The sequence below is a fragment of the Hippocampus bargibanti genome, linkage group LG07, assembly GCF_051943395.1.
Source record: "Hippocampus bargibanti isolate YZ-2025 linkage group LG07, ASM5194339v1, whole genome shotgun sequence".
NCBI lineage: Eukaryota > Metazoa > Chordata > Actinopteri > Syngnathiformes > Syngnathidae > Hippocampus > Hippocampus bargibanti.
In genome coordinates this window covers 14,655,612-14,683,229 of record NC_142740.1, presented here as the reverse complement: position 1 = coordinate 14,683,229, position 27,618 = coordinate 14,655,612, and the positions used below count along the sequence as shown (strand labels likewise).

Sequence of the window (27,618 nt, the reverse complement as noted above, 5' to 3'; positions counted from 1 at the left end):
GCTTTGATTTCCTGTCCGGAAGACTTTGGCGTTGCACACCACCCATTGAAAATACGGAAGTCGTGCCTATCGGAGAGCCAATTGTCGAGTTTCCCCCTCATTGTTTCTTTATTTGTGGATGTAATTTTCATCTTTTATCATGGAAGACCAAGAGATGCAACTCAAAGTTAGGCGAGGTAAGTGTCACGGATTTGACTCTTTTGTATGGAGGTGAGCAAGATAACTCGCTCAAGTCTTTTGACTTCGTGTGTTGCGCCACTGTTTTAATTTATTTTTGACACGTGACTTTATTTTTGTATCTCTTGTTTTTGCTTATAGTGAGTGACAAGTTCACGGAGAGCATGTACGTCCTGGCTAACGAACCGTCCGTGGCGTTGTACAGGCTGCAGGAGCATGTTAGGAGATCCCTTCCCGAGCTGGTGCAGCACAAGGTAGTGTATAAATCCAGCCCAATACACATTTAACGACAATTAAATGATCGTGCGACACTTAGTTGGATACACACACACACAGATCCAATTCAACAGATGTATTCATAGTTTTGTCCTTTTCTGTGATTTCGTTTGGTTTCAAGTTTACAGTATTTGTTATGGTTGCATAAACTGTAGTTGCAATAATTTCTAGTATTTTGACTCTTTTTTTCTTCGTTAAATAACGCACCGAATGAGTCTGGAGGTATAAAGACAGAATAGTGTGTCGTAAGTCTTTTTTGACAGTTAGTTTGTGGACCTTGTAGTATGGCCACTTTAGAGCACCTTGTTAAGGAAAAGAAGGCGTAATACCCAGTGGACAGTTGAAGTGAAGTTGTTTTCATCTTAAGCATCCAATTATTTGTAGGCATAAGAAAAAAGCTAGACGAAGTAGTATCCATTTTTACGGGCTGTCAAAGTGATGACTGAGAGTGAAGCGTGGGTTCAACTCATTCATCAAACATGCCCACAGTTTTCAAAAGTGGGCATGTTTTTTTAAGCCTGTTTTTATATACTTTGAAATCAGTTCGGCCGTGTCATTAACACTTTTTCTCCGGTGTGTAAAATGTAAAGACATTAATTTTCACTTCAGTGACTTTAATGATGCTGTGGGAATATTCATTTGCTACTTACTACCGGATCTGTCTCGTTTCTTAAGCGGATAATGCACATGGTGACAAATTAGGGCCCATCCTCATGTAGAGTGCCACTAACATGAATCCTTATTTCTGTCTTACTTGCCATCATTTCTCCCATAGACAGATATGCAAAGCTGGGAGGAGCAGAGTCAAGGAGCCATCTACTCTGTTGAATATGCATGCAGGTTTGTCATGATGATTTATAGACCTGACTGCATCTTACTGACTCCCATCAATGCTTTTTAAGCCCTTTCCTGATCTTATATTCTTGTTTATACAGTGCCGTAAGAAGCATGGCCAACGGTACTGTGTATTTCAAAAACATTGACAGCCTCCTGCGACAAGCCATCAGCATGAAGGAGCAAATCAGCAACTCCCAAGGACGCAGGTAAGATAACGATAATGTATGGTGATATATCTGAAACCATTATGTCTTTTTGAAGTTATCACCCAGCCGTTTTTTTTGGTGTGACATTTCCTGAGTTTTTTTTGTGTTTGTTTTGTTTTTATCCCCTCTCCCACCCATCTTCATTTGCATGATGCCAACCTTTCTCCCAGTCCCCATGTTGCTGTTTCATGTGCCTCATCCACTTCGTCCTCCTCATGACACAGCTATGTCCAAGGTCAGTACCTAATGGGGTCTCCTGAGCAGGAATAATTTTAGAGGGACTGGAATTCGCAGCAAGAAACTGAAATTATGACTATCTCATCACAATTTACTTACAAATACACATTGTCTATATAAAACTGTGCCTTTTTATTTGATGACAAAATTATGTTTCTGTTTCATGAATTGCAACGGATATACAGTACACAGGCCATTTCACGGAAGAGCAGTCATTTATTCTGTCTGTCATGATACATTGCTGGTATAGACACACAAACAAAATTAATATTTTTTAGGCAAATTTAGTGAAATTGAATAATTCCCTGTGGCGGATCGAATAATTTTCATAGCACACACGGTGGGCAATCATTGTAGAAAACAATGTACATACTAAATTATCACAATTGGATGAATTGATTAAGTAATTTACAATAATTTCTAGAGCCATGTGGGTTGATTTTTAGCTAAGTTTCCAAATAGGATGGAATCATTAAAGCTATTTCCTGTCAGTAGTATATCCAAGCTGACTTATGGAAATCATTCTCTTCATCAGCCTTTTGTCACACAAGGGTGGAGTCTTTTGCCGAAATCCCGGACTTGCGCGCCAGGACACTCCTCATCTCGTTGTTGACGCCATTCCAGGGTTTAGTAGCCTTTAGTAAAATTGAGTCTGAAGATAAACTCCTGTGTGAGCGAGGACAGCCGCCACCTCCGCTGTAGCTGTCCACATTGCCCGAGTGGCCTTGCGATTCTTCACCAACAGGGAGGAACTCCTCCTGCGGGTGGTGCCGCTGCTGATGTCTGGGACTGCCAGAAGGTGTGAATGACATGTGATTCTGGAGATTGGACGGTCTGCGGGGGACCCGCAGTTTGTCCACACCAATTTTGAGCTCACAGGGCCACGACACGGGACTGTTGTTGCTGCTTCTGTGTTCGTTGCGAAAGAGATTTTCGAGGTGGTCTTCTCTGCCTCGTTTAGTCACTTGGGAAAACTTGACAAGAGAATGGATCACCACGACCAGAAGGATCAAGATGCCGGAGGCCAGGACGGAGGCGCTGGCAATTCCTGTCTCCGCCTCAAATATGAGTAGCATAAAAATAGACATAGCTGAAAGAGATGAGGGTAGTTACTTCATTGACTTTGGGGTTAACCGTGCAAAAACATGTGGAATTGTTTCCGATATTAGGAGTTTAAAGTGTTTCAGTGTTTTTGTTTTGTTTTGTTTTTTTTTTTTTTTGGGGGGGGGGGGGGCGGCAGGGGGGTGTAACCAAATAAATGGCATTTCACTTCGTATCACTGAAAAGAAAATCTGACCTATTTGGTGTAGCATAATATCCACAGTTGGTTTTCTTTGGAGCCAATGGATTGGTTTCATGTGATGCTATATATTCATATCATTTTGGACAGTTGGACCTGAAACTGAAGTGCCTTACACTATTTTTTGTCTTATTTTATTATGCAGAAAAAGGACGGTGGATCCGAGTATGCCAAGGGATGCTGGAGAGAAGCGCAGCTCTGGAATGTGATAACCCTTCCCTGCATTGTGTCATTTTATGGTGCTTGATTGAAGTGCAGTGGGAAAGGTCCTAATCTCGTTCACCTTCAAGCCCTGTTTCTCCAAGCGCAAGCTGCTCAGTGGAACAGCAGACTGGGTGCTGCCAGTTTCGGCTTTGAAAAAAAAAATATGGACACTGCTCAAAGACTGCTTTGTTCTCTTGAGCTTGTGGAACAAGAACAACAGTGCCCTTTGCGCACTCTGCTATTGACTTCCCTGGCGGCATTTTGTAAATTCACTGGAAAGGACATTCCCTGCTGTTGTTGTTTTTCGATCACAGTTTGGTGCAGAAAAATATTGATATTGTGATGTACAGTTACTGCTTGCGATGTAGAATCAAAACATCAGGATCAAATGTCAATTGCAGCAATGTGTCATTAGCACTACAGTACAGTGTTGGTACACTGCCGAAATGTATCAATACTTGCGTTGAAAGGTTTTTTTTAATCTAAAAAAATATATGAATAGTGTGCTTTATTTAATATTTGCTTATTTTTTAAGATCCTCTTCCCATGTTTTTGTCTAACAAGCAAATTAATCTGTATTATACATAGACATGAATGTTTTTGTCTCCATAGGTAGGGCTTATGCTAAAATAAATGCATAATTACTTTCTCCCTTTTTAGTATTCACTGTGACAACTTCACAACATTCTAATTTCAGATGAGGTCTTGTATACAGGTGGTCTGCTGTGATTGCATGCATTAAACTTATAATGCACCTGCACCAAATCGCAACATTGTGACATTTCGCTAACACTACACAAGAAAGCTTAAAATATCAATTTTGCCAAAGGATGACACTTCAAATATTCATTTACAATTAGGAAGCTGTCTTCCTTTTCATCAATATTTTTTCTGGCATATTGTTTTATCACACAAGGTGTGATATCGTGATACTGGGATACTCTGCAAAATATGGTGACTGTAAGATTGTGATATTTCCACCTTTTGGTTATACCTGATAAATAGACCGAAACTCCTAGGCAGAACAATCCGATGGCCACATGTCGCACGGCTTGGCTGTCCAACAAGAACCAGTCTGCTCTGTGGAGACAACCATCATACAATAATGTACATTCATTGACTTTGTTTTTGTGCGCACAAACTATCTCCATTGCACGTGTGAGGTATGTGTCAACAAATGTAGAAGCACATTACTAGTCAGACTGTTTCACACGTTCCCAGAGGAATGGGGGCACTCTGGATTTGTAAGCCTATGAGGGAAAGGGCAAGCAAGAGGCCGTGATCAGACTGGAATGAAAAGGTGACTGTTTTAATGGTCTTATTGGAATTGAGAGGCAGGAACAAAGAGGGCTCGGCCTTGGAGGACAGTGTGTGACTTTATTCGCATTTTCCTCAATGACAATTTATTCACGGTTTTATCAAATGTTCAGATAGATTTAGGCATTTACACTAATTCAATACAATAATAAATGCAATCAGACCTAAAAAAAGATACGTCCTTTAGATTTGATGACACATATACTGTATGTGACTTATTAGCTCCTTAGTTCATACACTATAGTGCGTTTTAATTCGGTTGAAATTGTAAATTATATTCAACATTCACTGTGGAGATTATTAATTTGTGAGAAAATCTCATGGATTGTAAAGTCAATAGAAGGCTCAAGAATTGTTTTTTCTCCAATCTACACTCTTCGCTACACTGTGTTGTTAAAGTCTTTGCTGGAATCCAAACGACGAAAAGCGCGCATGAATACCGTATATTAATTGACTATAGTTCGGTCGCAGGTGTGATACTCCATAAAACGTGCCGCGGCTTGTTAAACCTAACTGGAACTACTTTTTGTGCAATTTAAATAGAGGAAAATGCCAAATGTGGCGAGAGGTAGCCTTTATATATACGCCAGGTGATTTTTATATAAATACTGTATTACCTTTCGGTATCCAGTTCTCCTCGACACACCTCAGTGGAAAAGTAGGCATGGAGGAGACAAACCACCACCGAGCTCAGGTAAAGAGTGAGCGACAGAGCCGAGAGCACCGTGGACACCGGCGACAAGAAGGCCCGAACTTTCGGAGGTACGACCGATGGAGTGTAGTCCTTTATGGCTGTGTGTTGAGGCTGGAGCTGGAAGATCAGAATGACCGACAAAACCGACATAATGGCCGATAGAATCCCTAGTGCAGACAGGACAACCATGGACCGCTGACTGTAAAAGTGAGTCATCTTTTTATCGCAATTAAAAGTTCAAACGTTGTCTTCGGTTGAGGCAGTCCATTAAAAAAAATGCGCCGAAATTAAATATTGCGCTGTTTCCGAGTGTGCGTGAACGTCCCTCCTCTTCAATATTCCGTTTGCCCATGTGATGTGTTGCCAATCCCCAGATTACTAATTTCCCAGTCGCATAATTTTTTTACACAGTAATTTAAGGCCTGTTTATCTTCTACCAACACCCATGTAGAGACACTGGGATAGTCACACAAAGGCATCGAAGTTGACATATTTGGAAAGATAATGGTTGTTTCATGTCAAGTCAAAAGGTAAGCAAAGCTGCAAATTTGACACATTGTAGGGGAAAAATTACAAGCAGGCTGTTTGAGTGCTGTGCCTGTTGTGCAATCAATTTGTTCAAATGTGTTTAATTTGTTTTTTTGACTTCAAGATGGCGCCCCAGAGTGGCTGCCTTTCCAGCAGCTCCTGTATTTTGCTTTTCTATTTTCATTCCTTTCATCTTCCTTTCATAACTTTGCTCCTGTGAAATGTAAATGTCTCCACTGCGAGACTAATAAAGGTAAATCCAATCCAATTCCATTAAAAATAAACAATTTTAATACACATTTAACATTTACAATGACCTTGTCCATTTTCAGTTTAAAAGTTAGTTTGCCCACTTCAGATTTAATCGCACTCTAAAAAAATCCACCAAGAAACATGTTTATTAACTGAACTATAATGTGTTTTAGGTGGTCCATTGATGAAAAAATGGCCAAAAAGGAAATCTGTGCCTGATATGCTTGCATCCATGGTGACATAAGGAGAACGAGGAGGGCGGGTACAGTCAGCCAGCTGTGTGAGGGCAGTGCTCTTGTTCTACATCAGGTTGACACTCTCAGACAATCACACACACTTCCTCCTTTGGACCGGACCTCTCCTGTGCCTTCATTGATGTTCAAGCACCTTCGAGTGTGAACGGAGAGAGGTGAGATTTCCGCCTATTTCATTTCTGCGGCCAAATAACGAGTTGCTGTGCAAGAAGGAAAGGCTTTATTAATAAAACAAGATGCTATGCAACTCCAGGCTATTGTTAAACAGACGTCAGCGGGTCAACAGGTTAATTTGTGCGGGGAAATCTTTTTTAAAAAACTTAGTTGGAAACGCTGCGTCCGCTTTTTCGGGCGTGCAAAATTGCATCCTCTTCCAGTTAGATTCGTTGGGAGGCAGATTCAGTTTGGTTGCCACGCTGACATGATCAAAAATATCTGGGCAATTCAATTATCTCCTGTTAAAATTAGACAAATATTTCCTGGACATTATTGCACTTGGCTAAGGCCCGTTGTTGAACCGCTTGACCTCATTGCATATGCTGTGATGAAGTAAACTAACAAACATTTCTATCTTTATAGCCGCCCTCATACTGTACATGCTCAGTCTGAGAAAGGATTCATCAACATTTTTCTTTTATTATTCGGCTTCTACTGTGCTCTGAGACTGCAACCTTTCCAGTCATTTCTACGTTAGTCGGGAGCCATTGTGCTATTTACGCAAGCATCTGCTTGACACCTTATATTTAGGTGCAACAAATATTGAATTAATTGGATGCACTTTTGAAGTTATTGTTGTCGACTACTAGTGATTCTTAAAATGCGTTGCCGCTGTTGCTGTCCCCCTTCCCCCCAAAAAAAACAGAAATGGCTGCATCTAACAAATTCTGTTGTATTTAAGTTGATCCCGTTTAATCTTTAAGAGCAGTTTGATTTTTGATTTCTATTTTGGGACAAATAATTACATTTTTTTGTTTTCTTCTCTCTATTGAAGAGCGATGATGTCGATCAGAATTTGCATTTAATGTTACGCTTGCTTATGAATAAGATATGAATAATGTTTTTGTTGTTGTTTGAGAAAAAATCTCACCTATTTTCCATTCATTCATTCATTTTCCATACCGCTTCACATGGGTCCTGGAGCCTATCCCAGCCGTCTTTGTGTACTCGAGGCGGGGGACACCCTGAATTAGTTTCCATCCAATCACAGGACACACTGAGACAAACTACCATACGCTCTCACACTCACACCTAGGGAAAATTTGGAGTGTTAAATTAGCCTGCCATGCATGTTTTTGGAATGTGGGAGGAAAGCGAAGGACCCAGAGAAAACCCACGCGGGCTTGGGGAGAACATGCAAACTCCACACAGGGAGGTCGGAGCAGGATTTGAACTCGCGACTGTTGCACTGTGAAGCCGGCGTGCTCACCACTCGACTACCGGGCCGCATCAACTATTTGTATACTATATTTCATTACGTGTTCATAGTAGAATTTGGAGAGCAAAATTTTTTTGCGGTGTCACTGAGTGTATTTGTATTTTTTTATCAAGGAACATTGGACGGACCATCCAGTTAAGTATTACTGAAATTGCTGGCATCCTGCAAGATGATGATTTCAACTTCACACTGAATTTTACTCTAATGTACATTTTTTTTCCAGGACAAATTAAACTCTTCCTTTTTTTTAAATTATTTTTTTATCATTAGCTTTATTATTCAACATCACAATCACGTCAATTCAATGACTCCCAATTAACATCCGCCCTGACCATTGATCAAACTCATTATAAATACGATTATCCCTGCACTTTATAAGGTAATACGCTGGGCATTTCCTCGCAAAATGCCCAAGATGCCTGTGTACACGGCACACGTCAGGGGTCATGGGAAACACTGCCGCCGTATCCGCCCAGGCATCATCAGTAGTAGAGACAAGTCTCCAAAAATAGAAATACATGTGCATTATTGAAGGAGGGAAAAACCAGTGGAAACTCCTCCAGACGAGACACATAGGTCAAGGTTTCAGACGTGTGGTACTGGACAGATTGCAGACCTCTGCGCAGTTCTGAAGTTCGTGTTTCCAATCTTGGCACTGGTCTTCCGGGGTGGAGTTTGCGTGACCTTCCCGTATTTGGGTGGATTTTCTCCAGGTTCCTTGTCACATTCCAGAAAAGATACGAGGGTGGGTGCTTGTATGTTTTTATGTGCCCTGTGATTTCTGGATGATCGCCTCTTGCCCAAAGTCACCTGAGATAGGCTCCAGTTGTAACTTTCATGAGGTCAAGTGGGAAGGAACTTAAAGGGCAACCGACGTCACTTTTTTGTTTTTTAACTGACACCAGAAAAACGTTTTATAGCATCTAAAATACCCAAAACATGCAGTATGATATTGTTATTCAAATGCAAAACACCAACAAAAATGACTTAGTGTCCAAAATCTGCAAAAAATGGAGCTGCAAATTGGGCATTTTCAGAAAGTCCCGCCCCCAGTTCGTGACGTCACGCCAAAACATCTTGCATTGCTAGTGAATCAAAACAATGGCTTCAGATTCGGAGAATATGCTTTCTTGTTACACCTCCAGTTATGAATATGATTCAAATAGTTCTGAAGAGGAAAGCATACATGTTTGCAATCGATTAAAGAATTTATTCTGTGTCATTTTGAGGCAAACGGGCGGGGGGGAATGTCTCTCCCAAAAAGAAGCAAGAAAATGGCCACCGAGCTGTGAGGAATGAATCAGCCCGTTTCCACAGGCTGATAAATTCCTTCCATGGAGCTTGGACTCCCATCTGCTGGCGGCTTTTGGATCTAACACAAGGTTTTCAAAAAAAAAACAGTACAGCAAAATACATTGACGTGATGGAAAGACGCCACAATGCGTCTTTTTTACGGTGAGGAGGCGGTCCTTTTCTGACGTCACGTGAGGACTCTTCACCAGCTCAAAAACAAGACTTCCTGAATGTTCAGCGCGAGTCTTAAAACGTAAAATATAGCTATATGCGGTGGAATCTTATTAAAATACGGCCAGTAGAAGTCATTTGAAGCCATTTTACAAATTATGGAAACAACTTGTCCGGAGACGTCGATTGTCCTTTAAGTGATTGGGTGGATGGATGGACACCAGTTTTACTTTTTGAACTCTGCCACAGAGATAAAATGAAATGAACCCCTTTAAAACAAATCTCAGAAGAGGTTTTTGACCAAATTTCCGAACAATGGAGAATCGGTTTTTCACATTTCATGTCAGACATAAATCTGAATGTTTTGTCCTCTTATTTCCATTGTATTGTTCTCATGTGCTGACCTTTGCTGCCTTCAAGGTATTACAACACTCTTTTGCCGTCCTTTCTGACTAATAATGGATTTTTTTGGGCCGATTTTAATATTTGGCAGATTACAATTCCGACAACTGATTAAATAACTGGTTAATTAACCAAAATATATTGAATACATAAAATAACTTTGTGAGGTAAGGGGTTATCTTTACACAGCGGTGTCAAACTCATTTTTGGTGCGGACTACGGTGTAGTTTCGGTTTACCTAAAATCATATCAATGTTTAATCACATCTACATTTGCATATTCAGTGGACAATAAATTTGGTAGAGAACTAGTTTTCAAATCAGAAGTCAAGACTAATGTTTCATCCATTGTTTACGTTAATGCAATAAGTAAGTAACAATATACGTCTTGCAATATCCATGTGATGATGGAATGTAATATGACAATTTGAAATTTTGGTTCAAACTTGAGCAAGCATCATGGACAAGTTATCAAGCTTGATTTACTCACGTAGGCCACAAAAAAATGATACGGCGGACCAGATATGGCCCCCGGGCTTTGAGTTTGACACATGTGATTAAGACAGCAATATCACAGGCAGAATATTGTACTTTTTTTGGGTGCTTTCAGTGTCACTAATATCCCGTACAGTAATTTCTCTCATTTTTTAAGCCATTGTTAAAGGGTTTAGAATCAGCTGAATATATCAACTGAGCCCCAACATTCAATGGAAAAAATCTTCAAATCAACTTGTATACAATCACTGTCTATCTACTTTAACATTACTACATATTTTATCATGTAGCCATCTCTTATGGGAAAACAACATTCATTCATTGCAAGTGTCTCAAGCCCCCGTGGTAAGAGCCTGGTGTATTTTTACCCCCATGAGGCGATGTAAGCCAAAGTTCGCGTGGCCCCTGAAGTCCACACAGTCTGACACCCACTGTCTGGCTTACCGGGCCGGGCCGGGTCGGGCTGGCAGTAGTGCGTGACTGCCTCGCTCGTCCCATGAGACCTGGTTAAAAATACTCTTTAGAACGGATGACTTTTTTTTTTTTAATAAAGGTTGTTTGGCCAATGGTGAGACACTCACAGTTGAAGGAAAACAATACGTTTGGGAGGCAAGTTGTGAACATATACGAGTCGCCCACTCTTCTCTCATGCATGGCCTTGAGAAGCCCTGGTGAGAACCCAAGAGGGTCAGCATGCTGGCGGCTTTTGGATCTAACACAAGGTTTTCAAAAAAAAACAGTACAGCAAAATACATTGACGTGATGGAAAGACGCTACAATGCGTCTTTTTTACGGTGAGGAGGCGGTCCTTTTCTGACGTCACGTGAGGACTCTTCACCAGCTCAAAAACAAGACTTCCTGAATGTTCAGCGCGAGTCTTAAAACGTAAAATATAGCTATATGCGGTGGAATCTTATTAAAATACGGCCAGTAGAAGTCATTTGAAGCCATTTTACAAATTATGGAAACAACTTGTCCGGAGACGTCGATTGTCCTTTAAGTGATTGGGTGGATGGATGGACACCAGTTTTACTTTTTGAACTCTGCCACAGAGATAAAATGAAATGAACCCCTTTAAAACAAATCTCAGAAGAGGTTTTTGACCAAATTTCCGAACAATGGAGAATCGGTTTTTCACATTTCATGTCAGACATAAATCTGAATGTTTTGTCCTCTTATTTCCATTGTATTGTTCTCATGTGCTGACCTTTGCTGCCTTCAAGGTATTACAACACTCTTTTGCCGTCCTTTCTGACTAATAATGGATTTTTTTGGGCCGATTTTAATATTTGGCAGATTACAATTCCGACAACTGATTAAATAACTGGTTAATTAACCAAAATATATTGAATACATAAAATAACTTTGTGAGGTAAGGGGTTATCTTTACACAGCGGTGTCAAACTCATTTTTGGTGCGGACTACGGTGTAGTTTCGGTTTACCTAAAATCATATCAATGTTTAATCACATCTACATTTGCATATTCAGTGGACAATAAATTTGGTAGAGAACTAGTTTTCAAATCAGAAGTCAAGACTAATGTTTCATCCATTGTTTACGTTAATGCAATAAGTAAGTAACAATATACGTCTTGCAATATCCATGTGATGATGGAATGTAATATGACAATTTGAAATTTTGGTTCAAACTTGAGCAAGCATCATGGACAAGTTATCAAGCTTGATTTACTCACGTAGGCCACAAAAAAATGATACGGCGGACCAGATATGGCCCCCGGGCTTTGAGTTTGACACATGTGATTAAGACAGCAATATCACAGGCAGAATATTGTACTTTTTTTGGGTGCTTTCAGTGTCACTAATATCCCGTACAGTAATTTCTCTCATTTTTTAAGCCATTGTTAAAGGGTTTAGAATCAGCTGAATATATCAACTGAGCCCCAACATTCAATGGAAAAAATCTTCAAATCAACTTGTATACAATCACTGTCTATCTACTTTAACATTACTACATATTTTATCATGTAGCCATCTCTTATGGGAAAACAACATTCATTCATTGCAAGTGTCTCAAGCCCCCGTGGTAAGAGCCTGGTGTATTTTTACCCCCATGAGGCGATGTAAGCCAAAGTTCGCGTGGCCCCTGAAGTCCACACAGTCTGACACCCACTGTCTGGCTTACCGGGCCGGGCCGGGTCGGGCTGGCAGTAGTGCGTGACCGCCTCGCTCGTCCCATGAGACCTGGTTAAAAATACTCTTTAGAACGGATGACTTTTTTTTTTTTAATAAAGGTTGTTTGGCCAATGGTGAGACACTCACAGTTGAAGGAAAACAATACGTTTGGGAGGCAAGTTGTGAACATATACGAGTCGCCCACTCTTCTCTCATGCATGGCCTTGAGAAGCCCTGGTGAGAACCCAAGAGGGTCAGCATACTGGATAACACGGGTGGATTGCGGTGCGTCTGATGATGTCCATTTGTCCAAGTTACTGACATTTTTTTTCGTCCCCCAAAAAAGCCTCAGCAGAAGCGGTCGACTTGAAATTATGCATCCATGTGCACTAAAGAAATGTTTGGCGGTGTGTTTTGTTGAAGGTAGGGAAATCTGGCCTTACAAATCTTCTTATTTTTGATTTTAACAGATTCACTCATTTAAAATAAATTAGATTTTCCTCAATGTTTACTAAACATTGCCTACTTCAAAAAGAAATATATCAAAATTGCAAGTAAAAGATGATGGCCTGTGTTCCACATAACAAACAAACAGTCCAAGTAAAATTGTGACAACTAAATCGACTATTTTAAATTTACACCTGAAACTTAAAAAAATAAAAACACTGACTCTGCTCTGCTTTCACATTGGTTTCTCACCAGAAGAAAGATGGGAAGAAAGAAAATACAGATTTCTCGCATTGTGGACCAGAGAAACCGACAGGTGAGCTGAATGCAAATGATTTTTTTAAAACATAATTTTTACTTTGACTTATTCCCAAACCCACAGGAAATTTGTCAATTTCAATGAATTGTTTTTGAAATACTGTAATTTATTTGAACCAAAAAAAAGATCTGTGCCAATGGTGTAGTGAGAGACCGAATAATTAAATGTTCTTCCACTAAATGGCAGAAGCGACAAATAACTTTTTTTCTCTGATGGAGGTATGCTGTGTGATATTTTTTTCACTCAATTCCAGGTGACGTTCACCAAGCGCAAGTTCGGCCTGATGAAGAAAGCGTACGAGCTGAGCGTGCTATGCGACTGCGAGATCGCCCTCATCATCTTCAACAGTACCAACCGACTTTTTCAGTATGCCAGCACCGACATGGACAAAGTTCTGCTCAAGTACACCGAGTACAGCGAACCACATGAGAGTCGTACCAACACTGACATACTGCAGGTTGAGCGATTTCACAAATTTTCATTTTCATTTTGCTGCTTTGGTGGTTTTGTCCCCTCTTGCTTCTTATTTTGTGTTTGCCTTACAGACTCTGAGGAGGAAAGGCCTCGATCTGGATGCGTCGGAGCTTGACGGCGAGGAAAGTATGCAGGTGACGGGCCCTAAATTTCAATTTGGCGACAGGGTGGATGTGCCTGCGGATTGCCAGCGGCTTTATGTCACTGCACACCCGCACACAAGTAACAAAGTTCAAATCAGTCGATTTTTTGGGGGTTACAGTGAAATTACCTGTAAGCCATTCAGTTTTGAATGAAGTTGTAAGGAAAATTTGAAATTGTGTTACATTTTTGGGAAGCATTATTTATATTAACTCATTTGCTGCCAGTCCCGAATTTATTCAGGAATTGAAAAGTGCATGTGACATGGAGCGCCATTTCCGAATTTTTGGGGGGTTTTGTTTTTCTTGCTGGGGGTGCCGAAAAAGCACTGGTCAGGCGTTTGGCAATGTTTTTTTCCCTTCCACGAGGGGGCAGCATTTACCTTTTGTCTGTGTTAGAGCGTTGTTAAAGCACTGTATAAATCAATATGTATGTGTTGTATTGGACAGCCGCCCCAATTTCAAGCTCAGATAACGCCAGACCCACATAGCTGAGGATTTAACACGGATAAAAGTTTTCTGATGAAAGAAGAGAGTCTAAGGTTTCTCATGCTGAATTGAATGTTTATGTAGTCCTAAAACTCAATATTCTGTGGGTCCTGGAATTTTGACTGAGAATGCCAAAAACCCTGGCAGTGGCGTGGACACATTTTTGCACATTGTCTGGCAGTGAATGAGTTAACTTTTGAAATATTCTGATTACTATTTATCATTTTGGGGCAAGATGTTCATTAGTTCCCAGTTCTTCCCCCAAAATAGCAGCAATATTTTTTTCATATTTCTAATGAAGTGACTTGTAAACGTATCTAATCCTATCATTCTCCAGGCTCCATCCCTGCGCTCCACGGAAGCGCAATTCTCGGTGTCGGAGAACAGCTTCCCCATCTCCTCCGGACCCGGGATGGCCCCACACAGACCACCGGCCTTTAAATGCGCCAACCCGGTTCCGGCAGCGGCTCATGGCTCCTTCATGCCACCGCACTCAGGTATAGAAGAAACATCCACACGCATCAAGATTTTTACTCGTCTATTGGACGGTGATCTATCTTTACACAAGTCGTTCCTATCGTCTTGAAACAATGTGCGAAACTGTTCATTACTTGAAAGGAAGTGTGTCACGCATGTGCGTGGATGGGTGTATTTTATGAAACTTGATTATTATTATTTTTTGTCACCGCTGTGGCCATCTTCGGTTTCTGTCTGCAGTTGTTGTCACACCTGTTTTTGTGATGATGTCATTAAAAGTGACTCCACTGTGACACTTAAATCAGTTTACAATCCATATATAAAAAGAAACTGATAATGACTTTCATTCGAACAGTTTTTTTTGGATAGGGAGGTTGCCTCATTGAATTTTATTTTTCCCAAGCCATGCATTAAACATTTTTTTTCCGTCCGAGCAACAGTTTCCTTCAATTTTGATCTTATCATAAGAATTGAAAAACAATTGTCACTCAATTAAAACTAATGAGTATTTTGCATGTATCCTCATAATTAGTTAACTTTATTTTGTTCAGAAATAATACAAAAAATATATATACCTCAGCCTACGAACTTAATTGGTTCCCAGAAGGTGTGTGTAATGCGAGAAGTTCGTCTTTCAAACATTTATTTCCCATAAGAAACCATTAAAATGAGAATAATCCATTCCCAGGTCCCCATAAAACCTAATTTTCTACGAAATAAGCCTTAAAACTACAAAATATACCTTATTTTATGTATAATAAATGTGCTATTGTATTGTAATTAAAGAAATAAACTGTGCTGTATAATAAAGTCGTTTTATTTACCTTTGTAATGGTCTTTGATGTAGTTGCCTCTTGATATCCGAGTGAAGTTGCCGTGCTTTCTCGGCGATAATACCGTCACTCACACTGTCCCCTGCTAGCTGCTTTTCGGTAATCCAAATTAACAGAAGTTTTTTTCAACCTCTTCTCTTGCCTGACACCGTTGCTTAGACAACACGTAAATACCCTTAGCCACACATGCACCCTTAATAGCTTCCTTGTTCTTAAGGATGTTAGCATTGGTCGACTTATGGTCATGGTACTGGGACGCTAAGTCACACAAACGCACACCTCGTTCATGTTTTTCGATTATCTCCTTCTTCTGCTCCATCGTAATTTTCTTGTGTCCTGCTTAACACTAGCCTGTGGTGGAGTCTTTTTTGGTCCTGTTGGCGGCGTGTGGTTTGGTTCATCCGCCGAAAACTAGTTCGTCAGCCAAGACTATATGCTCGCGAATTGTTCATGAGCTAAAGCGTTCGTAAAAGGCGGTATCACTGTATATTTAATGTGAATATCTCCATTAGGGATCAGCGATGTATCGATCAGTGTTTTATTAAGATACAAATATTCAAGACAGGATCAAAAATTAAAACAATATCAACATGGGTGCAATGATGAATCCTTTGATACGGAGCGCTAATACAGCGCTATGAGAAAGCAAACGGGCTAAGTCAAATTTCTTCCTCAACTCTTGTAGTATTTTGTTTGATCCACTCCGCAACAGATGGAAGAGAAAGAAGAAGTGTGAAGGTATGACAGTTGCTCGCATCATATTTTTCACATCCCTCCGCAGGTATCGGCTACTCCGTCTTCTCCCATATGAGCCGAGGGCTCCACCCGAAGACAAGTCATCCTTCGTCCCCTCTTACCCTCCCAGCGAATGGGGCCCATCAAGGCTCACGCGCCGGCTCGAATGCCGCCGTGAGTCGAGGGCTCCTGTACCAGACGGGCCTGCACGGCACCGTGGGCAAAGCCGGGCTGTTGGGTCACACGCTGGCTGGTTACGGCCTCGCCTCCCCTGGAGCTTCAGGTAGCTCCCGCTTTATTTCCTCGTCTCATCATGTATGACTTTGGTATTTGTCTATTTTTCTTTCAGAGCACAGCCAACCAAGTTTGTACCACTCTGTGAGTATGCAGCGACGAGCAGTGAACTCCTGGCAAACTACACAGCCTTCACATCAGCTGCATGGGCCTGTAAATCAAGGGTAAGGGTGATTTTGAATGGAGGCACAATATTAGATTCGCTAAAGCACTTGAATAGATGCAAGGCTCTTGTTTACATTTCCATACATAAAATTGAGTTTCATAACACATACCTGAGAACGCCTTTTGTTGTTCACAGGATGTCCACCGGTGTTTGCTCTTCCTCCTCCACCTTCACGCATCCTTCTTGCCTCGGCATACACATCAAATCTGAGCGCAGCTCACCTGAGCAGCAGGTGGTCTCTCCCGACGATTCCCCTCGACATGGCCTCGGGCAAGACCAGTCGCCCATGAGCAGGCCCAACTCTGACCTCCACGGCTCCCCGATATCGGAGCGCCAAATGTACTTGCCCGATCGAGAAGATGGAGGAATGCTGCGAGGTTCGCACTTATGTGAGGGTTGGCAGCGATAGCTGTGCATTTCATGGACATTTTATCAGGTACACATGCCTAAACTAATGAAACCCGATGTGAGAATTTGACCAATCAGTAAATCAGCTATTACTTGAAGCACATGTATCATCCAGGCATCATATAATTATTCTTGTGAATTACATAATTTTTACATTGAATGATAAGAATTCAATAAGTGACATTTCTTGAAATGTTAATTAACAAAAACAAATTAATCAATGCAGCAGGTAAATAATGTTACATGTATTTAAGATTTCCAATAACATCAAATAAATCCAATTGAAATAAATGTTCCTAACATAAAAACAGATTGGAATAGAATAAAACTAAAAATGCAATTGCAATTTTCAAGGAGTATGAAGGCACAAAGTCCAAGAGCAAAACTTTATTTTAAAGCTGTGGATAAAGGTTGTTGCTTTTAACCAACCAAAATTTGATATCGTCTGTAAATCAATGTCATTAATACCTTTGTAAAAACTTCATACATTCGATAGCGCTTGTGTTGGGTGCCATTGGATTGCCTCTATGTATCTCGTGAACTGTTCAGTCTCCTCAGTCAGAGCAGGTCTCTGTGGGGTGTTAATGCTGTTTTCACCCCCCCCCCCCCCCCCACCCTAACCCAACCACCACCACTTGATTGTTCCCATGAAAAAGATGCACACACTTGTCGGTTTGATTTTTTTTGGGGCACGATCGTAAGATGCAAATGTTCATGTAAATCCCATGAATAAAAACTTATTTGAATGTCTGTCCAGTTTCACTACAAATGACATAATATTGATCTCCAGATGTACAGTAAAGTCTCGTTATATCGATATCGGATATATCGATAGTCCCGGTTATATTGATACTATTTCTATGCACGCACGGAGAAAATTACATGCAAACAGGGTCGGATATATCGATAGTCCCGGTTATATCGATATTTTTTCGGACTCCCTTGAATATCGATATAACGAGACTTTACTGTATTTGGTAAAACTAGACAACGGACTGGACAATATTGCATGAGGCTATTAAATGTAGAACATAGAATGTAAAATAATTGGTTAAAGTATATATTTTTAATGAGGGATGGAAATTAGAAAACAATGTTGAAACAGTTACACAAGAATCATTCAACATAAACGCCATGATCGAAACAACCCAGTCCGTTCTAGAACTTCTTCCCTTTACGCAATTTGTTATTACGCCAAATGTTTTCCTTTCGAAGACGCTTCCAGTAAGCCCAGCTGTCCTCTTCCAGTTCGTGAAGCAAGTATGGCCCATCCAGGTTTAACTGAAAGAGCCTAAAACGGGAAAAGACCCATTTTACACAGGCGGAAGAAAGCAGTCATTAAACTGGGATATGCATGGGGGATCTGACATGGGCTGTTTATAAATGAAATGTATTATTATTATTGGAGAGGGATGGAGTATACAATGTCTACGAATTGAGCTGTCTCGTTTGTGCAACAAAGCCACACGCTGCCATGTATGGGAACAAAGCAAATGTATCTCAAAATGAAAGGAAGAAATTTTCTCACCACTCTGGATATTCCTCAACGGGTTTAAGTTTGGGGTCTTCTCCCTCTTTGTAGATGTTGACCCCGACTGCATAAGAAGTCAGTCTTGCGGGATCTTTGCACACCTCTGGTCCTTTCAGCTCCTCTTTCACCATCCCCTTACCCTTGCCTTTAGCCACTGAAGGAGCGAGCAAAATGTAATTTAAAAAAAGTTAACATATCGCCCTTGTGAAGGAAAGGAAATTAACCTTTACTGAAAAACGATTTTACTCACCCACTTTTTTAGCGTAGCCACACGCCTGTAACTTGTTTAACGCGTTACTCCTGTATATGGCAAGTAGTGGTGCGTTGTTTGCGATTTGTCTGGTTAACAATGCGACGCTAAATAAAGTGGGGCTGGCCATTTTTACAGTGTGTGACTAACTACGGACGGCATTGGCGTACCATGCTACGATTTGACATTCACTCTTCTACTTCCGGCCCCTCTGTTGCGACACCACTTATAAAATCTGCACTGCCCTTCGGTGGACGGAAACCTGAACTACATGATCATTTGAGGCTCTGGCTCTGGCTCTGGAAATTATCTACTGTACTTTGCATTGATGTCGAACGAAAGAATTATTTTAAAAAATAAAAATATGTTCTGGGGTTTTCAATGCGGAGTTTGCTACTAATTGTCGATTGCTTGTCGTCCTGCTAAAGCGTCTATTGATGGCGCTACGCAGCTCTAATTTTTCTTTGACAATCTTTCGTTCATAACAAAGAAGAAGCACCGCTGACTGCTTTCAGCAAAACATGTCAGAATATCAACACGTCCAGAAAAGTGCCCTGAAAATTAAGGGTGTGGGAAGTATTTCTTCTGGGAAAAAGTAAGTAAAACGCACAGATGAGTTAGTTCAGGTCCATTTTAACGTTTGCCTGCAAGAGGTGGTATATTTATTACCTTTCAAATTCACGTCGATCGGACGTTACCCTTCGTGCTAACAATAGCGTTAGCTCAGTTATTTTGGTGAATCGTTCACTCAGAAGTCGAGTCAACCATCAAAAACATTATGTTAAAACACCCACCCGTTGACTTTAGATACGATTGAACAAAAATAAGAATACAACAACCTCGCCAGATTTTCTTGGTACCATAACGCCAGGTAAAACACTAGTTCACAACACTACCTATCACTGAGATTGTATGTCATGTGTGGAACAGCAGAGATCTTATCGAGACATTGAGCACACTGGCACCACAATACGTATTTTACACCTGAAATTTGCCTTTAATTGTCAAATTCATGCATAATGTATATGCAAAGTTTGAACAAATTGTAGTGTCTATATTGTAGACAAGGAGTGGGAAAGTACAGTATTTCCCACTTATATAAGTCTCATGTGCGTCGAAACTGAATGTTGAAAAATTTGTTTCAGGAAGAAGAAGAAGGACAAGGAGAGCAAGCATCGCATGGAGCAGGTAGCGACCAATCAAAACGATGAAGAATTGAAAGCCAAACGGGCATACATGGACAAAAGGACACCTGCACAAATAGCCTTTGACAAAATGCAGGAAAAGAGGGTATGTATATTTTGGAGGAGAAGCATTTTCTGGATTCAGTGAGGAAACAAGAAAAAACAAGTTTCAATGTCAGTATGTCCTGTATTAATATTTTTCCCCCTATAAGTTAATGTTGCATGTTGTTTTTAATAGCACCCACCATTTCTGAATTAATTGATTATTCTCAAAAGAGTGTCATTTTTTTTGTTTCAAAAGATATAATTTTGTTCTGGTGGCATGATAGACATATTAATATTTATTTTGAATATTCCAAATACATTTTTTTAGTCTTGAAGAAGTAGTCTTTGTGTGTTAAGTTCTTCAGAGAATGATTTTTTAGCTAAATTCGGCACCCTCCCAAAAAGTATTTTGATGATGCAAAACATACATTATGGTTGATTTTTTTTCCCACTCAAAAGATCTTTTGAAAAAGTTACCTTGAAAAATGTTTGAGCTGTAAAATATCCAAATTGTCCCTCAGACAGATTTGAACTCTTTTCCCCAACAGCAAATGGAGAGAATTTTAAACAAAGCCTCCAAAACACACAAGCATCGAGTGGAGGTATGTCCTCACACACGTTACTCTTTGGCATCTGGTTTCTTTTCTTTCAACTTAATACGTTTTATTCGCTGTGAAATAGAATTTAATTCAACTTTTTCTTGCAGGACTTCAATCGCCACCTGGACAACCTGACAGAACATTACGATATTCCAAAAGTCAGCTGGACTAAATAGTTTCCATTTTTGTTTTTCAAATGTTATGTTATTATGCCACCCTTTATGTATTTACAATTAAAAGTTACTTACGGTCACATTTGGTCGTTTCCTGTCTTGAGTCACAAGTGTCTTGTGTGCTGTTTGAAAGATGAATGAGAATCATGTGATGATCCTGCTTTGGAACTTTAAGTATCACGCTGGAAAGTATTCAGAAATGATTGTTTTTAGAAAATAAAAGTTTTTCTTGTGCAGTAAGTTGAGATTTGCTTAAAGGACAACCGACACCTTTTTTTTGGTTTCCTAACCGACATCAGAAAAACGTTTTATAGCATCTAAAATAGCCAAAACACGCAGGCTGATATTTTTAGTCAAATGCAAAACACCAATAAAAATGACTAAAAGTGTGCTAAAATTGCAACAATGAGCTGCGAATTGGGGATTTTCAGAAAGTCCTGCCCCCAGTTCGTGACGTCACGCCAGGACATCTTGCCTTGCTCCAGAACATAATGGCTTCAGATTCAGAGGAGATGCTTTCTTGTTACTCATCCAGTTATAAATATGATTCAAATAGTTCTGAAGAGGAAAGCATAAATATTTGCAATCGATTAAAAAAAGTTCTTCTGTATCAATTCGAGCCGTCTGGACTCCAATGTAGCGACCAGAAAATGCACAAGATGGCCCCCAAGCTTCATTGGAAATGGGCTGATTTGTCTGCTAGGAATTTGTGTCAACCTCTGTCTGGTGTTACCGCAATTGGTCGTCTTAGTGCGACACACAATGATTCAACATTGCGTTGTTTATGTGTTTTCCTTCTAATTTCACCATCAACACGATGTTTTCAGACCAAACAAAGTACCAAAAATGCATTGTGTCGCTTTCCTTCAGTGACGTGACGTGAGGACTCGTCACCAACTCAAAAACAAGACTTCCTGAATATTCAGCGCAAGCCTTAAAACACAAAATATAGCTCTATGCGGTGGAAACTTTGTAAAATGTGCTCAGTAGAAGTCATTTGAAACGATTTTACAAATTATGGACACAACTTGTCCGGAGGTGTCGGTTGTCCTTTAAAATAAGACATTAAGTATGGCTTTTTTTTCTCCTGAAAATAACATTTTGTGGAGTCTGGGGGGTATATCAAAAAAGGGACGGCAACCTTATTCTGAATGAATTCTTGAAGAAATATGACTCACACTGAAGTAAGATACAGAAAAACTAGAACAAAAAAATATTAAAAGAAAATATGGATGAAGAACTCAAAAGGAAAAGTCCAACTTTTGAAAACGAAATAGAATTCTCCAAAAATTGGAACTTTCCTCTTCCCCAAAGTAAACCTTTTTTTGGGCTTCTTCACTAATAAATGTCCAGTAAGTGAAAGAAAAAAAAATGGAAATATACTTCAGTCTTGCTTTTTATTCATACGTATCAACCACGATGTACCTCACAGCCCATTCGGAAATAATTAATATGGCACATGATGTAAAAATCCGATACAATCGCCCTTCAGTACAGCCGCGCGATTCCCATGTATTAAATTAAAAATGCCTGGTAAACTCTGATCAAGTTCATTTTGGTCCCAGCATTTCTCTGGGTTTCACCCAGCGATCAAATTCTTCTTCTGTGAGGTATCCCAACTCCACGGCCACCTTCTTGAGCGTGGATCCCTTCTTGTGCGCCGTCTTGGCGATGGCAGCCGCCTTGTCGTAGCCGATGTGCGGATTGAGCGCCGTCACCAGCATAAGCGACTCGTTCATCAACTTGTCGATCCTCTCCCTGTTGGCCTGGATGCCCGACACGCAATTGGCGCTGAAGGAAACGGCGGCGTCGCCCAACAGGCGTGCCGAGTTCAGCACGTTTTTGGCCATCATGGGCTTGAAGACGTTGAGCTCAAAATGGCCGTTGCTTCCGCCCACCGTCACCGCCACGTGGTTGCCCATCACCTGAGCGGCCACCATGGTCATGGCCTCGCATTGCGTGGGGTTGACCTTGCCGGGCATGATGCTGCTGCCCGGCTCGTTCTCGGGCAGGATGAGCTCACCCAGGCCCGAGCGTGGGCCCGAGCCCAAGAAGCGCACGTCGTTGGCGATCTTCATCATGCTCACCGCCACCGTGTTGAGAGCGCCGCTCAGCTCTACCAGGGCGTCGTGCGCCGCCAGCGCTTCAAACTTGTTGGGCGCCGTCACGAAGGGCAGCCCGGTCAGATCACAGACTGTGGAGGCCATCTTCTCGGCGAAGCCCACACGCGTGTTGAGGCCCGTCCCCACGGCCGTGCCACCGGCGGCCAGCTCGTACACCCGCGGCATGGCCGCCTTCACCCGCTCCATGCTGTACTTGACCTGTTGCACATATCCGCTGAACTCCTGGCCCAGCGACAGTGGCACGGCGTCCTGCGTGTGCGTGCGACCAATCTTGATGATGTCCCGGAAATCCTCGGCCTTGGAGGAAATGGAGGGCGGGAGTAAGATTCAAGTCTCCCAAAATTGTAAAAACGTTTTTTTTTGGGCGATGGGAGAAAAAAAATGTATGAAAACAAATTTCAAAAGAAAAAGATACATTTATTCATTTATTTTACAGATTGAAAAACATGGTGACACCTCCCTACTTAGGAAATTAATGTGTTCTGGAAAAAATAACTTTGTTATAAATAACTAATTATTATTATTATTAAACATTTTTACGTTATTTATTCTGTGACTGTAGAGTGTCGTTGAGTTTTGAAAGTCGCGGATAAATCGCAGTAATAACTTTTAGTTAAAACAAAAACAATGAAAGCCATCATCAGATACAGCACAGGCGTAAAGGTCAAGTCCCGGGGGCCAAATCTGGGCTGCCGCATCATTCTATTCAATCCGAGAAAGCAAATCAAGCATGTCAAGCGACATGATACTTGCTCAAGACCAAACCAAAATTTCAAATCGCCGTATGTAATCCACAACAGTGATTATTATTTACTTCAAATTTGAAAACTAGTTATTCATTAATTTGTTGTGCGCTCTATATGTAATATGTGGAGGAAATGAAACATTATAATTGTTCCCCCAAATTCATAATGACTCTCGATAGCAAACCATAACTTCATTGTGGCTCGCGGCAAAAAAAAAAAAAAAAAGACTTTGAAATGAGTTTAAAGCAGGGGTGTCATTTTTTCGCCGCGGGCCACATTGTAGTTCCGGTTTTCTCTCTGGGCCGTTATGAATTTGGAGAAGCCATTAGAAGGTTTCACCCACTCCTCATATTACATATAGAGCGCACAACAAATAGATAAGTGATTAGTTTTCAAATTTGAAGTAATAAATAATGACTGTTATTGTGGTTTACATGGGACAATTTGAAATTTTGGTTGGGACTTGAGCAAGCATCATGGAACTTGACATGCTTGATTTGCTTTCGCGGGCCGAACAAAATGGTGTGGTGGGTCGGATTTGGCCCCCGGGCCTTGACTTTGACACCTGTGGTTTAAAGTAAGCAAAGGTTTTTCTATATTATCGGTGGCCTTATTGCCCGTAATTGTGACACTGGACACTGCATACATGTATTTAAATGTATATTTATACTTTCATTCTGCTGCTGTCATCAGCAGTTACATTGTCAATAAAAAAGCCTGCTCAAGAAGCAGACATGCAAGCGCAAAAACGAGATTACCGCCAACAAAGTTTCACAGAAAGTCTTGTGTGTTTTGGGCCAGATTGGATTTTACAAAGGACAGACATGATCCACCAATTTCACAGATGAAATGAGACCACTGATATCACGTTAAAACACGAAATCGTGTTAAAACGTAAAACTTATGTCCAACTGTGAATTTAAAACGTTTTAAGTGTGTAGTGAATTTGCAAAGTGTTAAAGAATTTCAATTTCTTTTCATTTCACTTATTATCTGGCACGGTGGTTTGATTATACACCCTAACTTGTTATTCAGGTGTGGACTAAGTTGAACAAGTGTTCAATTATCGTGTCGTACGAGCTGACAAACTGGATTGATATAAGAATTTTGCCGTGGACAGTAATGTGGTGCTGTGCTATTGCATGGAGTCCCATGGGCGTATTGGCCTTTAGATGTGCGGCTCTTGTAGCTTCCCACTGCGTTTGTTCTGTTCGCAAAACGACTGTGCGGTAGATTTGGGCGGTAAAAAGTCGACTTGGACGGGGAGGGGGCAATGGATAGGCGCACACGCGTACTGTAGATGAATTCTACGTCATTATTTTAGTTGTTTGTGACTACTAGGAGCTATCAGAATGAAATGCGCGGTGAATGTATGAAATTGTGATCTAAACATTTTAAATTATTTACTTCCGAATGAATGTTGAGAGTGATTCTCAAAATGTGCTACGTGCCTTAGCTGCCAGTGCGTCGTGCAAAGTCCGTAGGCCCGGGAGGAGAACCTGGTGGACCTCCGTGGCTGCGGCGATGTGCATAGCCGTGGGAAACGTGTCGTTGGAACTCTGGCTTTTGTTGACGTGGTCGTTGGGGTGGACCGGATCCTTGGAGCCTAGTTGTCCTCCCAAGATCTCGATAGCTCGGTTACTTATCACCTCGTTGACGTTCATGTTGGTTTGGGTTCCGGAACCAGTCTGCCACACCACCAGAGGGAAATGTTCATCCAACTTCCCGTGAGCTACCTCGTCAGCCGCCTGGCAGATAGCATTCGCAATCTTGGGGTCCAAACCGTAGTCTTTGTTGACCTGGGCCGCTGCTTTCTTCAAGATGCCGAAGGCATGGATGATCTGAAGCGGCATTCGCTCGGAAGGTCCCCCGATCTTGAAGTTCATGGTGGATCTGACCGTCTGGGCGCCGTAGTATTTGTCCGACGGGACCTTGAGCTCGCCGAAGGTGTCCCGCTCGATCCTGAAATCCGAACTGGCCATCCTACACGGGTTTATGATGAGTTTATTGTCGGCGCAGACATTCGGCAAAGCCCGCAAGTTACTCTTTAGCTGCTGTACGCGTCGGAAAGAGCGCAACATGGCTGTACGTTAGAGGTGAACCCAGGGAGGTCAGTCTGGCGACTCAGCCTTTCGCAGGGTGGGCGGAGGGAGTTTCCATTGGGCGAATGCGAACTCGAGTCCTCCGACAGCCAATCGATGTTTTGTTGGGCTCCCCGTTTCCGTCGTCTGAGGCCAATCAGAAAATGAGATCGGAAGAAATATGTCATGCCGTTTAAACTCCGGAACAAGTGTGTCCAGTTTAACGCGAAACCAACACATCATTTTAAACAATAAACGTCACTGTCACTGATGTTAAGACAGTTGACACGTCGTTTAAAATGTTTCAAAAGAAAACAAATAAAGCCAAAGGCTTGTAGTGACTTAGGCATGGAAGCCAAATAATATTATTCCTGTATTTAAAAGAAAAAAATAAACACGACCCACAATGGGGAAATTTGCAATCTACAGCAGGAACATTGAAAGGACTGGAGAGGGGGCTCCAAAGATAAAACAAACGTGTGACGATAACATTAGCATTTTGCATTTGCTGTGGCGACCCTTTGAAGGGAAAAGCCGAAAGGAAAAGAAGATATATTTAGACAACATGCTTTATATTGAATATTTTTCATGATTGAATCTACTTAACATTATCAGCTATTCTGCATCTCTACTTTGCCTCGGTTTTGTCCATTTCCTTTGTGAATGTTTTATTCCTTTAGCAGCTAAAGGAAGCTAAAGTTTAGCTAGTTCACTGTCCTTCGGTGCAAAAACATTTTTTTCGCGTTTTCAAGAGTACTTTAAATAAGTATTACTTTATTTTACAAGATTATTTTAAATACGTATTCATCTTTTTCACAAACTATATTTCGCTGTAAGATATAAAATATTAGTCTTCACAATTTATAATTGTATTTTATTTATTGCATTCTATTTGTGAATGTATTTTATTTATTATAGTACCTATGCTTGTCTGTGACTGTAGTGTCCTTGAGCGCTTTGAAAGGCGCTTAAAATGTAATGTATTCTTCTTCTTCATCTTCTTCTTCTTCTTCTTCTTCTTCTTCTTCTTCTTCTTCTTCTTCTTCTTCTTATTATTATTATTATTAAAACCGTCGAATACCAAAATAGCACGGGATTGATTGTCTAGTAACGAAAGAAAATGGAAAAAGTTTACTTATTTGATGTATGAATAAAAGATTTGACCTGAATTAAAATCGTTTATAAGATCAGAGCATTGTCATCAAATGGTGAGTATAGTTTTTGCTTTTTTGAATGTTGCTGTACCGAAGACCATTTTGTGTTTGGGAGCCTTTTACTGAGCGTGTTGCTTGTTCTGTAGCCACAAAAGGACATAAGTCTTCTTGTGCTGGTCCCAAGCCCGGATAAATACAGAGGGTTGTGTCAGGAAGGGTATCCGACGTAAAAGCTTGGCCAAAACAAACATGCGAATCAAACCTCTAAAGATGGAGGACACTGATTTGCTGTGGCGACCCCTTGAAGGGAAAAGTAAAATTAAGGTGACTCTCCTTCCATAAGCCATCAACGACCATCAAAAAGGTAAATAAAACTTTATTTTACAGCACAGTTTATTTCTTTAATTACAGTCCTCATGTAATGCACCTCTCTTTCCAAACAGCAATTCCCTTTGACCTTCAACCTTCAACGCCATTCCATCAAGCTATAAATGACCATGACAAATGTAAATAAAGTGACTTTATGATACAATTCAGTGTATTTCTTTCCTTACAATACAATATCACATTTATTATACATAGAATAAGGTATGCTGTGTGTAGTTTTAAGGCTTATTTAGTTGAAAAATATATTTTATGGAAACCCGGGAACGGATTATTCCCATTTTAATTGTTTCCTATGGGATTTTTTTTGAGATATACACTTTTCGCCTTACACACTATGTCTGGGAACCAATTAA

General features: G+C 40.8%; 6 protein-coding genes and 1 long non-coding RNA gene across 8 annotated transcripts; 4 read left to right on the top strand and 3 right to left on the bottom strand.

The window, feature by feature from the left end:
- Positions 1–39: 39 nt before the first annotated feature.
- borcs8 (BLOC-1 related complex subunit 8) lies at positions 40–3,885 on the top strand. 2 transcript variants are annotated; one of them, XM_089001428.1, is made up of 6 exons: positions 40–176; positions 319–431; positions 1,229–1,293; positions 1,389–1,496; positions 1,667–1,731; positions 3,179–3,885. In XM_089001428.1, exons 1-5 carry the CDS (start codon positions 140–142, stop codon positions 1,713–1,715), a joined length of 372 nt encoding a protein of 123 aa, XP_088857554.1. In that variant the 5' UTR covers positions 40–139; the 3' UTR covers positions 1,716–1,731; positions 3,179–3,885. The 2 variants fall into 2 exon arrangements, with proteins under 2 accessions (XP_088857554.1, XP_088857553.1); XM_089001427.1 differs by lacking the exon at positions 1,667–1,731.
- On the bottom strand, positions 1,742–5,567 carry tmem221 (transmembrane protein 221). Its single transcript, XM_089001425.1, has 3 exons — positions 5,172–5,567; positions 4,232–4,317; positions 1,742–2,823 (listed from the first exon to the last, which is right to left on the bottom strand). The coding sequence occupies exons 1-3, from the start codon at positions 5,462–5,464 to the stop codon at positions 2,276–2,278; spliced, it is 927 nt and encodes a 308-aa protein (XP_088857551.1). The 5' UTR covers positions 5,465–5,567; the 3' UTR covers positions 1,742–2,275.
- Positions 5,324–17,213, top strand: mef2b (myocyte enhancer factor 2b). The gene is made up of 9 exons (XM_089001423.1): positions 5,324–5,455; positions 6,202–6,437; positions 12,913–12,973; positions 13,230–13,433; positions 13,522–13,584; positions 14,417–14,576; positions 16,171–16,407; positions 16,474–16,582; positions 16,720–17,213. The coding sequence occupies exons 3-9, from the start codon at positions 12,920–12,922 to the stop codon at positions 16,991–16,993; spliced, it is 1,101 nt and encodes a 366-aa protein (XP_088857549.1). The 5' UTR covers positions 5,324–5,455; positions 6,202–6,437; positions 12,913–12,919; the 3' UTR covers positions 16,994–17,213.
- A 151-nt stretch (positions 17,214–17,364) lies between these two features.
- Positions 17,365–18,971, bottom strand: mrpl54 (mitochondrial ribosomal protein L54). The gene is made up of 3 exons (XM_089001426.1): positions 18,774–18,971; positions 18,521–18,677; positions 17,365–18,283 (listed from the first exon to the last, which is right to left on the bottom strand). Exons 1-3 carry the CDS (start codon positions 18,901–18,903, stop codon positions 18,151–18,153), a joined length of 420 nt encoding a protein of 139 aa, XP_088857552.1. The 5' UTR covers positions 18,904–18,971; the 3' UTR covers positions 17,365–18,150.
- A 207-nt stretch (positions 18,972–19,178) lies between these two features.
- On the top strand, positions 19,179–20,856 carry fam32a (family with sequence similarity 32 member A). Its single transcript, XM_089001280.1, has 4 exons — positions 19,179–19,368; positions 19,919–20,063; positions 20,551–20,604; positions 20,709–20,856. The coding sequence occupies exons 1-4, from the start codon at positions 19,295–19,297 to the stop codon at positions 20,775–20,777; spliced, it is 342 nt and encodes a 113-aa protein (XP_088857406.1). The 5' UTR covers positions 19,179–19,294; the 3' UTR covers positions 20,778–20,856.
- Positions 20,857–22,157: 1,301 nt separating this feature from the next.
- fh (fumarate hydratase) lies at positions 22,158–25,783 on the bottom strand. The gene is made up of 2 exons (XM_089001279.1): positions 25,095–25,783; positions 22,158–23,194 (listed from the first exon to the last, which is right to left on the bottom strand). Exons 1-2 carry the CDS (start codon positions 25,722–25,724, stop codon positions 22,325–22,327), a joined length of 1,500 nt encoding a protein of 499 aa, XP_088857405.1. The 5' UTR covers positions 25,725–25,783; the 3' UTR covers positions 22,158–22,324.
- Positions 25,784–26,798: 1,015 nt separating this feature from the next.
- LOC148895491 (uncharacterized) lies at positions 26,799–27,404 on the top strand. The gene is made up of 3 exons (XR_016115511.1): positions 26,799–26,932; positions 27,025–27,242; positions 27,322–27,404. It is a non-coding gene; the product is annotated as an uncharacterized LOC148895491 (long non-coding RNA).
- The last annotated feature ends 214 nt before the right edge of the window (positions 27,405–27,618 follow it).